The sequence below is a fragment of the Acipenser ruthenus genome, chromosome 19, assembly GCF_902713425.1.
Source record: "Acipenser ruthenus chromosome 19, fAciRut3.2 maternal haplotype, whole genome shotgun sequence".
Taxonomy (NCBI): domain Eukaryota; kingdom Metazoa; phylum Chordata; class Actinopteri; order Acipenseriformes; family Acipenseridae; genus Acipenser; species Acipenser ruthenus.
Genome location: NC_081207.1, coordinates 21,159,769 through 21,173,621, shown reverse-complemented (window position 1 = coordinate 21,173,621; position 13,853 = coordinate 21,159,769). Strand labels below are relative to the sequence as shown.

The following is a 13,853-nucleotide window of genomic DNA, read 5'->3' as shown; positions in this document are numbered from 1 at the left end:
TCCCTCAAGAGGGCTTGATCCCTTTCCTCCTTCCTGCTTTGAATCTCCTCCAAGGATGCGTCTGGGTCAGTGTGAGAGGAAACCACCCTCCAGCTAGCGCCCTGACGCAGCAGCAGCAGCTAACTGCTCAGCGCTCTTCTTGGATTGAGTCCCTGGCAGAAGCAGCCCTGTCCATGCCGGAGTCTTCCTCACCACTGCCGCTGCAAGCCACTGTCCCAGCACCAGGGATGTCCGCTGACGATGATACACAGAACACTGGAGGTACCAGCAACAGAAAACCTGCTTGCTTGCTTGTTTGTTTGTTTGTATTGTTTGTGTCTCATCTTGCCTCTGCTCAGAATTGGCAAACAAGTGGAATAGTTAAATGTGTCGCTGCTAGGGGAAACTGCATCACATTCAAATCCTGTTTTTGCATTCTTAATGCAGTTTTTGTGTGTTCTTTTTTAATTTCCCGATTTATTTTGTTTGTAGAAAACAAATGTTTGTTTGGGTTGCAGTGATAGAGATATTAATACGACCTCTTTTCTTAAATTACTTTAATAGTTCTGAAAATATTGTATACCTAAAAAAGAAACCTTTTAAAGTTACCAAATTTCAGGTGGTCTAATCTCTGTTTTGTTTTACTTAGAAAATGTCCTGGGGTGACTGGGCACACTATGAAAAACAATGGGGGGGGGAGGGGCTACAATTGTATAGCTATTTTAATGTTTCTTTTTCCTTAGCACATTAAACTGGTCTAAAGATGTAGTGCCCCAAACAGTTTACAATTAGTTGTATATGTCTAAAGATGTTTCCTGTAAATAAATAAATTAAAAATTAAAAAATAAAAAGCAGCTATTTAAGTGTTTGTTTAAATTGTAGATTTGTTTTACCGCAGCAGACACATGTCTCTTAAGTTCATGGAGGCAAAAACGCTGAAGTTAAAATGATATTTAGTGAACGTAAACAAGCTTGTTTTCCAAAAAGGTTACAGAAGGGTCAAATATGAAAGACTGTTAAGAAGAGTTGCCCAGGAATAATATTTTGCTATAACTCTGATCTTGGTTTTGGAATACTGCAGTAAATTACTCTCTTTTGTTTTGGGTTTTTTTTTTTTTGTCCCTATTTCAAATGGAATTTAGAGTTTGCAGGATTAAATATAAAATGTGTATCTTTTCAAACTAATTCTTCCCTCTCTTACCATCAACATATAATATTTTGTGCATTAATATATGAGCCCCTATTGGCAGGGTAAACACATGTAGTGCATGATATTTGGAGTCGCTAGTCCAGACCGACTGCTCATTGAAAACTGCAGTATGAATGACTTACACAATATACATTTACATACAATATACACCAAGTAATAATGTGAATTGTGTGTTGAGTGACTTATTCAATAAGAGATCTAATCACATGAAGTTTGGGTGTGAGAACGAGGAAGCAGTTCAAATTGTTTCTTATGATAAGAGACCGGACGAGCGCTGACAGGCCCTCCTGTTGTTTATAATTATTCTTGTGTTCTTATGAGAGCCTCTATTCTCTCCTGTTACCTTTAAATAACAAAAAAAAGAATTGTTATAAAAGGTAAAAAGTGTTTTTTTTTTGTTTTTTTTTTTACTTTCAAATTGTGCTGTATATGAACATGGGACAAGGTACACAGCAAATAAGAAACTCAATTTGATATTCCATCCCATGCAGCCAGCCTGGCAAAGAGGCAGCCATGAGGAGAGCTGTGTATTTGTCAGTGTTGTGCGATTCCTGTTTACAATATGCAGTCCGGGGGCATCAGGCTGGGTTTCTGATCTTGGTCCTGCCTGCTGCAGCCTGATAAAGATCTGAGGGACTGTCTGAGACGCAGCCTGAGGGATTTCCTAATCAAGAGGTTCATCTACTATAAGGAAGCACTGTTTTCAAATCTGAGCTTGGTCAAGCATTCTCTCCTCCACTGCAGTTTTACATTAATGATTATTGTCTTCCTCTATATTTCCAAAGCAGAGAACAATGTCTCCTTACAAAGGGGTGGCTGAATGTGTTATCCTTGTAATATTTTACAGGAAATACCCTTATTGATCTGATATTTTTAACATAATGCAATTTCCTTTATTTTGATTTGCAATATTGATTTTGTTGTTTAATTCTGTTAAAATAAAAAAATATATATTATAAATATGAATATTAAAATAGTTTAATAAGAATATGGTGCATCTGGTATTGTATATCCATTCCACATTATCTACTTCCCAGAGCCCCAGTAACAGGGCTCAATTCCTAACCATTTGATTGCCAGCATTCTCTTGAGCAACAACAAATTATTGCACCCTCGGAGATCAGAAGGATCTTGGAAACTCCTGTGTCTTCATCCTCGCTCACCCTCTCAAGGCAATGTCAGGGTGTTCCTGTTCTACAGATGTTACTTATTTGACTGTACTGGGGCTGTGTCATCATGTTGTTCCTCTTTGTTTAGTCAATACTTTGGCACACTGTAGGCTCTGTATCACTTGCAGCGTGCTGGTGTTGGACAGCTCAAACCAGCCATGTCCGCATTTTTTTGTGTATTCATTATTACCTTCCCTCCTTTTTGTACCCAGAAGACACTGTTACTTCACCTTCAAACTAAAACATAGCTTCAATTCCCAATGACAGTTCATTAAAAAAATTGAGAAAAAACTTCCATTTACACCTTAATTGCTGAAATCAAATCTCCAATATAGAACTCACAGCATTGAAGATCCTGCTATGAAATGACATAGTATTGTTACAACACTGCTTGCTGCTAGTCTGCAGTTTAATAGCACTGAGGCTAACTTGTTTTACATTCTGTTTATTGCACCAACAGAACCAAGCTGCTCTGAATGTAGAGAAAAGCATAAACTGTACTGCAAGTTATCTGCAAATACAACGGCCAGCCAATTGCTTCTAATGCTCTATGTTTTCTCAGCAGCGGATGTGTGGCCTGAGCTGGAGAAGGCAGAGAAGCTGGCCCGGGGAGCAGCGCTGAAATGGGCCTCTGGGGTTTTCTACCGACCGGACCAGCTGGAGAGACTGGGCCAGTACCGGAAGCGCGAGAGCCAACGCACTTCCTCCATACAGTCCCGGCTGAAGGTGGGGTCAGTCAGGTTTTTAACACTCCCGCAGACTTTTCTAAACCTTTTCAAGAGACCGTTAATAACAAGAAGAACATCCTCAAACCTGGTGAATTAATTTGGTCTAGAAAAATGAGTAGGTCCAAATACTGAAATACCTTGATGTCTGGTGTCTCACCTTTTATGAATGTGTGACATTGTTACCTACTAAAAACTTAATTTAATGTTTTCAATACAATCAAAAATATGGACTTTGTGTCTTTTGCATTACTGTGTCATTGCACATCACTACAGAAATGTATGTTTAAGTAACTAGGACAACTATAGAATCCAATATCATTTTTAGATAATGTTTAAGAATTTATTAGAAAAAAATGATTATGCAAGGAAATAGGGTGTGAAAGGTTTGATTGTGAGTGAAGTCATCCCCTCTTCCCAGTCCGCAGTGCAGTCCTACTTGGAGGGGGTGGGTTCAGGGCTGGAGCAGCTCCGCTTGGCTCTGGCTGACACCCGGGAGGTGTCCTGCACTCTGGGAGAGGTGCGCAGTGAGTGGAGCGGCAAAGCCAGTGGATTCCAGTCCCTGGAGCATCTTCGGGAAATTGCCTCGGAACATGAGCGACTGGCAGCAGCATACAACAACCTGCCACACCTCTTCTCTGGTAAGAGAGACATTCTCTGCTTCTAGGTTCACACTGTGATGGTTCCCATGTATTTATGCACTACTCAATTAAGAGAGTCAAGGAAGAATGTGATGGTAGAGCAATGGCAGCAGGTTCTCTCTGGAGGTCTGAAAGCACAGATGTGTGTCTCAGACGTCAGGAATCAATAACAACAGTACCTCACAAAATAAAATACCTCAAGCAACAAAGTGCTCCCATTGTTCTGTCCCTCTTAGCGCACTGTATCACTTCACAGCACAGTGGGGAAACACATTTCATAACTCTAGGCAATGGGGTTTAACCTTATAAGAGCATCTTCATTACAGTGTGAAACATGACCAGAGAGACTGGAGTAGGGTCTAGTGGTTTTAGTTGAGCCTTAATTTCCCTTGTGTGCTTCAATTCCAGTGCCAGTCGCGGTCATGGAGACACGGCGCCTGATCGAGTCCAGGCAGCTGTTGGAAGCTCATGCCCATCTGATGGAGCTTGAGGGCTGGCAGGATGACATCCACAGGCAGCTCCAGCGAACTAGCGGTCCAAGCTCGGAAGGGGCCAGTCTGGTTTTTGATTACTTTGCCGGAGTGCGCCAGCTGGGGGAAGCCTTCGCAAAGGAGCTCTGGGAAGTGATTCGCTGTGGACTTGTACTTGTGCGGCAGGACCCTACCCCCTTTGTCTCAGCAGTGCGCATCATCGAGCGCGAGGAAAGGATCGACTGTACACTCCTTGACACCCACGATGCCAACCCTCGCTTTATGCCTCCCGGGAGGCCCAAGAACTGGAGGACCAAGTTCTTCCTGGTCATTGAGGAGGCTATTGCTGTTCGCTTTCAGGCCACCTACCTGGACATCAGAGGCCCTGAGCTAGCGAACCACCTGGTCGCCCTGCAGAACAGCATCATGAACGACCTCATCACTGTCAAGTACTTGCTTGAGCAGTGTTGCCCACCCCACTACCACATTTCCCGAGCCTACATGCTCATGTACCACAAGTGCCTCTCTGCTTACCTGCAGCAGGTGGTCAGCTGGGACCTGGAGAGCAGCGAGATCTTCACTGTCCTCAACTGGGTCCTGCACGTCTACCACAGGTCAGTGCCCAACAATACAAGATGTATGGGAAATGGAAGCGAGCGCAGTATTGAAGCATTTAGACCCAGCAAACAGGGGATTGCCAGGGGTCCTCCAACAGTTTGTGTGCTGATGCTTATAAACCTTGAAAACATGTTGTAGTCCCTTGTAAATGCCCAGGTTTCTGTTATATGTAATGATGTGGTTAGTTCAGGTTGCTGGGATAACTCTTTCAGCCTGCCCTGTTTTAAGAAATGTATTGTCAATGGCTGTGGTGTCCTTGGACTAAACTACCTGCAAAGGTTCCCAGTACTAATTGTGCCAAATTGTGTAACATGTAGGGCTGAGTAAGGACCACTCATTTAATTTGTGACCCCTGTGCCAACATGCCCCATTTTACCCGCTGTGCCACCCTGCCCATTACTCAAAGCTATCACACTGCAGAGGGCACGAGTGAAAATCTTTATTGTTTCTACTCAGCCCTGAAATGATGGGCCATCCTGATCTTTGTTCTGATGAGGACTTTGAGGAATTGGGGCCACTTATATCCCAGGATGCACTGGAACAGATGCAGAATAAATACGTCAACACTGTCCGGGTAAGTAAGTCTCTGTACAATTCAGAGGATTAAGTATTTGTTACCTCTGGTCAGCCTTGCCATTGGCAACGTCACTTCTGTTTACCTCCTCCTCCAGAAACAGGCTGTACCCTTAATCCCTTCCTGTTTAACTAAGGAAGCTTCCATTCCACTGCTGCCCTGTCTGCAAACGCTTAGCCACAACAAACCTGAGATAAACAAATGGCTAAACCTCCCTGCTGTGTGTTACGTGATTGACCAGAAATTTGAACACTGATTTAGTGGGTCTATTTGGAATATTTCCAGTTTTCTCTTTAAAATATAATTATTTCCATGAAATCTAACACTAGCTTTCAAGAATGTCAGTATGGTATAGTTTTGGAAATTTGGAATATATACATTTTTTGGTCATAGAGACCCGCATAGATTGATTCACTGAATATGCCAAGCTGAATATTTGAGAATACTAATGACTAGAAATGCAAAATAGGTCATATTTATGGAATTATTTTGTTAGCTACAAATACTTTAAGTCTCCTCAGATGTTTAGAGGGGTCTCTATTCTGACTGAACGGAGGCTTTGTGTGTCTGTGGGGTGCATTGCAGGCCAGCGTGTCCGAGTGGATGCAGAAAGCACTGGAGGTGGAACTTTTAGACTGGCAGAGGAACCAGGAGCCAGACTTTGACCATGAAGGCTTCTACCAGACCAGCCTGCCCACTATCATCATACAGGTACACAAGAACATAAGAAAATGTACAAACTAAAGGAGGTCATTCGGCTCATCTGAGCTCGTCCGGTTCCTAGTAGCTGATTGAGTTGGCTCTTAAAGGATCCATGTGATTCAGCCTCAACAACATGACTAGCTAGCCCATTCCATACCCTCCCCACAGCCATTAGGATCCTTTAAGTACTGATTAGGAACTGGATGACCACTGATCGGTCAGTGGCCTCTCATTCATAACTTTTCACATGTTCTTAGATTTTCTGACATGTTATGTTGAGGTCCTGTGACTTTTGAGGTTTCTGCTGTAAAGAGATAATACACTTTTAGTTATTTAACTGTGTCGTTGCCACATTGTTTCTATGGCAATATTGATAGAATATGGACTTGACAGTAGTCCTTACAGCTTGTATACACAGCTGTATTATGTTATTCTCTCAATAAAGTTCCTTACAGGAGTGGTCTAGTAAAAAAAAGAAGACAAAAAAAACCAAACTTTTTACTACCACATTGTTTTAACCTCTGGTCACGTCAACAAATCACATGCGTTTCATATAGCTATTTTACTTCATGTTTACAAACCATTTGGTTAGAGATTCCCCTAAAATGATGCCCCCTGGGGGTTTGTTCGGAAAAAAAAAATTTATAGTAATGAAAATATATGGAGAGAAAGAAAGTGCACACCAGATGACCACAACCTTCCCTTCGCTCTGTAGATGCTGGAGGAGAATGCGCGTGTTGCCTTGGTGATCAGTGAGGCTCTGCGAGACCAGATGATTGTCATGGGCCTCTATGAGTTGGAGACCTTTCTCACCAGGTAAGGATTTCCTCACTCTCACAGAACAGGCTTGGAATGTTCCAGAACGAAGCAGTGATTAGAGCTGAGAACTAGCAGTGTGTACTAGTGATTATAACTGAGAGACGGGGAGGCAGCCTGTTCTAGTGGCAGGATATATAATCCCAGATTGTACTATAATTTATACTGGGATTACTGGCATTCAGAGAAATGTGAGCAGTGCTCTGATTATTTCCAAATACGTGAGGGAGCCAGAAAGCACAATAGTAGAAAGTAGGAAGTGGAAGTAAAATTGCCATTCTTTCTGCTGTATCATTATTTAGTTTGAGTTTTAACACTTGCCTAGGCTAACCTAGTCTGGAAAAACTCGGGTCATTGGTTTTCATTTTGACATTTAAATAATTGTTTTTTCACATCCCTGCTGATGGTGCAGATGCACCAGAACAAAGACAGATCTGAATGTTAACAATTCAGAGAAAGCGTTGCCAAATGACTTGGGTGCCGTGTTGCTCATCTCCAGTGGACATGTGATCCCATCTGTTCTCTCCACCTATCTGCAGGCTTCGTGAAGCTCTGGTGGACTATGGGAAGGAGTGGCGGAAAGACCATACAAATCCCAAGTATTACCTGCACTACTTGCTGGCTGCAATCAACAGCTGCATCTCCTTGAGGTGAGGACATGCCTGCAAACAGCAGGGGAGAACACGTCAAGGTCCTCTAACACTTACCTGGGCCAGGGATTCTTTTTCTATGTAAATTTGGGTTTGGTTACCCGTGCTGTGTTGATCCAAAGTTCTTCCACTGCCCCTCAAACACTCAGGTATACCATACATTTGGTGTTCAATGTATCCTTGTATGCCCTAAATTCTCAGACATCACACATTCTTTACAAAAAGCTGAGCCACCCATTGCCATATCCCAGGTCTTACAATTGCCTGGAACCTCTGCACTTTAATACATCCGGTTAGGGAAAAGAGAGTGCACCTTGGAGCACTTTGGGCAGAATGGGAGGGTATCCCTGCACAGGGACAGTGGAGGCATACCTGAGAAAGGCTAGTGACAGCACATTGGACAGCATTGTGATTATAGCTCTGCACCGGAACAGTCGAGAAACACCAGGGACCGGTGCATGGGGTTAACGGTTAGTGTCTGAGTATTTGAGTTTCAGCAGTGTGTTCCTGTGTCTGTGTTTCAGGGGCGCCATTGAGAGTCTGCAGCAGCAGCAGAGCACTGCTCCACAGTACATCAACAGAGCCCCTCCCTGTCCACAGGTAGTGCTAGAGAGGACAACAAAAAGAGCCTGCAGACTGGTCATTGATGAGCTGCTCTTTGAGGTTCAGGTAAGTCATTGAGAGGTCTTTCTATACAACAGCTAGCTTTCCCCAGCTGACCCTGGGTATGTGAACAAAACATCATCAAATCAATTGGGCTTATGTTGAAAAATATCTTGTTTGGCACATTATTAAACAAAATACAAATTCAATCTACAGCAAGGCAAAAGAAGAATACCTAGATCTGGTCTACAGAGAAGTAGAAGGAGTCCAAATCAAGTCCAGAACATAGCAACCACAATAAAGTGAATGTTTTAGCTGTAGAGCAGTTACTGTAATCACACTGAAAATAATTCTAAAGGTCATGTCTGTCTGCAGCCGCAGTTCCTGCACTTACTGTCTCGCTCCTGGCTATCAGACTGTGAGGTGATTGATGGGATCTGCAACTCCGTGGACCAGCATTTCAGCCACTGCAGGCGTGTCCGGGAGCCCTACTTCCAGGTACATCTAACTGTGACGAAACACCATCAAAGGCCCCGCACTGGGGTGTATTGTTTGATTGTTACAGAGAGCACTTTTCATTTCCCCTCTGAGAGGGAGCTGTGCTTGGGATACCCTTGTGATGAATTTCAGTATTGTTTAGCTTGGAAGGTGTCCTTGGAAATTAGACTTTTTAATAAGATGGCGTGGGATGATAATTATAATAGTTTTGGGTAGGTAGGTACTGTAGGAGTTTTTAAATTTTCTTTTCTTACATTTTTTTTTTTTATATTTGCCTTTTAGCATTCGACTTTCTGTACAGATCTTAACACCACATGCAAAACAGGCATTGTTGAAGATGCACAACATAAAGTAAATTAAGACAGGTTTCCTGAAACTCATCATATTTATAGAGATATTTATTAACTAGGTAAAGTTTTTTAATTAAATGTGTATTTACTTTGATGGCTACTAGGAGATTGTACTGTGGCAACATCTAAATTAGTCACTCAGGCCAAATCTGGATAAAATAAAACAGAAAACTGTGAAGTCGTCATGGTATTTGTCTATCCTGGAGAAATTAGTTCAAATCACAGGATTCTTTTCTTAATTAAAAATGTGAACAAGAATTGGTTACATATGCAACAGCTTATAAATGTGATGTCTACAAAAGAGGGTATGTATAAAAAGCCCCTAGTTTTGCAACTTTTTAAGACACTTTTTTTTTGTTGATATCACAGCTTTATACAACTGATCTCTATTCCTTGGCTGTTACTGTGCACACGAAACATTGTTGAATTCAGTATACCGTAAAGAAATTGAACTTTATTTAATAATTCTGTCAATAGATAAAATTATATCTGTTATAACACATTTATATAAATGTGTATATATAGCTACTGCAGTGTTTTCATTAAACAAAAATGTCATGCTCCCAATGTTGTGCTGCTGCAGTTCCTGGTGGTGGAGAGCCAGTGGGCGCTGGTGGTGGAGTATGTGCGCACCCTCATGCAGAAACCAATGGTCTGCCGCAACTCAGAGGAGAGGAGCCATCTGTCAGACAGGATGGCCCAGGATGCACTGCAGCTTGGGGACCTGTTTCACAGGATGGTGAGCAAGAGCCCTGCTTCAGTTTACAGCACAGTCCAGTGTTGGTTAGATTGCCTTGGCTATGGTAGTATACAATGATATATAATTTAGAAATGCTACAAGAAATGACAAGCGTTTCGACTACAAGTTGAAATGTGTTTTTGTTTAAGACTGTAAGTCGCCCTGGACAAGTCGCCCTGGACGTCTGCTAAGAAATAAATAATAATAATAATAATAATAATACAAGTCCTTTTCAGTATCTTCAAAAATACAATGATACAGCAGTGCTTACTATATTCAATATACAGGACGAGCGACAACCCTCACCTCTGCCAGAACACATTTTAAATAAAAACAAACCAATAACATGGAGCTTCGCCATCATATTTATAAAACAGCAAACCATAAATAAACAAAAACACATTGTCATAAATACAATAAATAAATCATAAAACACAAATACAAAATAACACAGGGGCGGATGGGTAAACCCCTTTCTAAAAATAAATAAACACTACATTTAAACAGCAGGGCTTCGCCTTGCCCACTTTTCATGTGCAGGGCTTTCTACCGCCCTGCTGCAACAAGTTATTGGTAGGACCCCTGGAGGTCAGTCTTGTTGTGAATCCTTGATCTACGATGACTTTTTTTTGCCGTAGCAGTAGAACACAGATCTTAATGTTCGGTGGCTTATGTTTTTTTTCAGAATGGTATTTCTGTATTCATTCTAAGTGTGTTTGTGTTTGTGTGTGAGTTTATATGCGCAAGAATAAATCTATGTATAAATCTGTGTATATGAATGCGTGACCCTGTCCATGTTTCTCTGCTGTGCACATTATGACTATCCGTGTCTGTGTGTGTGTGTATAGCCAGCCCTGGTGCTTGAGCAGTGCTGTGGACCCTGCCCATCAATGGAGAGATGCAGAACAATGAGACAATAATGTTGCCCCTGAGTTAAATACAATATAATACAGTACAATACTGTGCAATACACTCTTACATAGCGCTTTTCATGCCAAGGCACCCTAGAGTGATTCAAAATAAAAATCACTAATGAGGTTGTGGTTATCAGATCCAGCTACAAAAATGAATATATATATATATATATATATATATATATATATATATATATATATATATATATATATATATATATATACAATTATAAAAGGTTAAATTGTGGCAGCTGTCCTGATATCAACTGAGATTGAATTAGGCAGGGGGCATAACAACTAGCAAATCTGATCCTTTAGCATCTTCAATATAAAGACTTGCATTCTGTGATTCCAAAGAACATCTAGCAAGACAGGAAACCAACATGTCTTGTACATAAGAAGGCCCAAGTCAACGAAGGGCCTTATACATTAATCATCAGGTTCAAATCAATTAGTGAGGTTCGTCTTCACACTCAAGTAACCAAGAGAGTCTGAATCTGAATCACTTTATTTCCTTACAGTTACCGGACACTAAAGTAGAGACACCAGAACATAAGAAAAGTTTGGGAACGAGAAAAGGCCTTTTGGCGTTGCCAATTTATTTTTTTATTATTTTCTCCCAATTTGGAATGGCCAATTATTTATTACGGTCGGCTCACCGCTACCACCCCTGCGCTGACTCGGGAGCGTGAAGATGAACACACGCTGTCCTCCGAAGCGTGTGCTGTCAAGCCGACCGTTTTTTTTCACACTGCAGACTCACCATGCAGCCACCCAAGAGCTACAGCGTCGGAGGACAACGCAGCTCTCGGGCAGCTACAGGCAAGCCCGTAGGCGCCCGGCCAGACTACAGAGGTCGCTGGTGCACGGTGAGCCGAGGACACCCTGACCGACCTAACCCTCCCTCCCCCCGGGCGACGCTCGGCCAATTGTGCGCCGCCCCTTGGGAGCTCCCGTCCTCGATCGGCAAAGGAATAGCCTGGATTCGAACTCACGACTTGCAGGCTATAGAGCGCATCCTGCACTCACGTGGAGCGCCTTTACTGGATGCGCCACTCGGGAGCCCATTTTAACCATTTCCTAGAAAAAATCTTGGATAAGGTTAAAAAACATCTTGTTCCACCCAAAGCCATTAAGTTTTCTGCTAAGTCCACTATTTCTTTGCAGTTTTGTATTAACCTCATTCTTTAACAGTCTTGCTAAATGTAATGACATTCTTTCTCATTGAAGAGCAGTGAGTAATGCTCTCCTCTGTCCATTGTGACAGAGTACAGATCACTGTCTGTCTACAAGGCAGGAACCCAAAGAGGGTTTAGACTGTAATGAATGCTTTGTTTGTCCACAGAGCAGCAGACAAGATGATGACCACTGGGCCTGTAGTCAGGGGCCACAGAGCTGTGAAATGCTGACTGGAGTGCTGTCTGCGCTGGCTGAGTTTATCCGGATCAATGACACCTCCATGCTGAGTCTGGAAGTGTCTGGACTCATCACCAAGTACCCTGACATCAGGTAACGCTCTACTTTTTTCTTTATTTGTATCAATGGTCAATCTTGTCCTAATCTATTCTGATGTGTCTGGATCATATGATGCAGTCAATACCTGCTCCTGGGTCAGTAGTATGTTTCAGTCCAATATTTATCTTTTAGCCTGGGGGTGTCAAACTCAGTTCCTGGAGGGCCGCAGTGTCTTCTGGCTTTCGTTTTAGCCGAGCTTTCAATTACTTAATTAGTCTAATTATTTGATTAACTGGTCAAATATAACACTTCCCTCCAGGAATCAAAATGTTTTATAGGTAGAGTACCTTGAATCAACTTTAAAAGACCTTGAAAAATATTAAATATGTGCAATTGAACAAATAATTAGATCAGTTATGTTAATTGAGAGCTTAAGCTGGAATGAAAACCAGAAGCGGCCCTCGAGGATGGAGTTTGACACCCCTGCTCTAGTCCCTACATATTACAGCATGCTTTTAATATGTAACTCATTTCCATGATACATTCCAGCCACAAGGTTAAGTAATGACAATTCAAATACTGTACAAATTTAAATACATATTTTTTTTCTCAGCTTATATGACTCAATGTGATCTTTCGTCTGAATGATTCTACTTTTAATATTAGTAATGGACTCTAATATAAAATCAAGTGTCTGCAGTTTCTTACAGTTACACTTCTCTAAACTTCTGGCTACTTTTTTAGGGTTTCTTTCAAAATCTCCTGTTTCTGAATTTGTTTGTGTGTGCTTTCCCTCAGCGAGGAGCATGTGTTGGTCCTGCTGGACGTGAGAGGGGACGTCCCAAGAGAGGTGCGTGGGACAGTGCTAGACATACTGCAGCAGAACACCCATCCCCTACCGCAAGGGTACCGCCCCATCTTCAACGACATCCTTGTCCCTGCTCGCAGCATGCCATTCTGCCTGCCCACTGTTAAGTGTGCCTGAGACAGAAGACAGCGAGCACTGGGGGGTGGAGAGGGAGTGAGAAAAAGAAAAAGATAATACCCACAATGTGGTGCCGGTTTACATTCAAGACATCAAGCTATGAAACATATAGCAGAGGGAGGGGGTGCTGCAGGATAGCAGATTCTCAGAGCTATTTACTTCAAATTGTCATTAGCATTTTTTTATTTTTTTCAAAAATGTATATAGTGTTTTTTTCCCTTTTAAACAAAAATTGTATGAATAATAATTTTGAGTAAATAGCTTTGAGAATCCAGCCCATTGTAGTGAGGTTAGAAGTTAAATTAATGGATAGTTGTTGGTCCTACTGAGCATAAGAAATATGCAATGTGAAAGCCTGACCAAGCCCTGAAGTCTTCATGTCCCCCTCTGCCCATGCTCCTGACACTCACTTTCACAAAGTAAGTGCAGTAGTTTTTTCAAGAGAAATGGCCCCGCTGTTCAGTGGAATCAGCGTTATTTATTTTAATTCCTGTGACTTGAATCAGGAACCCTGAATGTGTTTTGAATGAAATTAATACTTCATGCTGTATAAAACACAAAGAAATAATAAAAGCTTAAAAAAAAGAAGTATACTTCATGTGTGGATAATTTCTTTATACTATTTGAGATAAGTGTTGGAAAAATACTAATGTGAAGGTTCAGAGAACTCTTATCACCCATGGGTATCAGAATATAGGCCATGGTCATCCAATTTTTGCATCTGTCTTTTGTTTGGTTAACCTTCACCCAGGTAA

General features: G+C 41.8%; 1 protein-coding gene across 2 annotated transcripts; it reads left to right on the top strand.

Annotated features, from left to right (window-relative positions):
* Window positions 1-70: 70 nt before the first annotated feature.
* Window positions 71-13,648, top strand: LOC117424805 (exocyst complex component 3-like protein). Of its 2 annotated transcripts, none has more exons than XM_034041515.3 (13): window positions 71-261; window positions 2,924-3,084; window positions 3,505-3,724; window positions 4,133-4,808; window positions 5,269-5,386; window positions 5,972-6,097; window positions 6,804-6,904; window positions 7,444-7,554; window positions 8,079-8,223; window positions 8,533-8,655; window positions 9,589-9,744; window positions 12,004-12,167; window positions 12,912-13,648. In XM_034041515.3, exons 1-13 carry the CDS (start codon window positions 174-176, stop codon window positions 13,096-13,098), a joined length of 2,376 nt encoding a protein of 791 aa, XP_033897406.3. In that variant the 5' UTR covers window positions 71-173; the 3' UTR covers window positions 13,099-13,648. The 2 variants fall into 2 exon arrangements, with proteins under 2 accessions (XP_033897406.3, XP_033897405.3); XM_034041514.3 differs by having other exon boundaries at window positions 2,921-3,084.
* Window positions 13,649-13,853: the final 205 nt, after the last annotated feature.

Excerpts from the sequence above, each read along its gene's own strand:
- LOC117424805 (XM_034041514.3), top strand. The coding sequence starts at position 174 with ATGCCGGAGTCTTCCTCACCACTGCCGCTGCAAGCCACTGTCCCAGCA. Across the intron at positions 3,085-3,504 it reads CCATACAGTCCCGGCTGAAG|TCCGCAGTGCAGTCCTACTT; the intron begins GTGGGGTCAGTC and ends CCCTCTTCCCAG. Across the intron at positions 8,224-8,532 it reads AGCTGCTCTTTGAGGTTCAG|CCGCAGTTCCTGCACTTACT; the intron begins GTAAGTCATTGA and ends GTCTGTCTGCAG.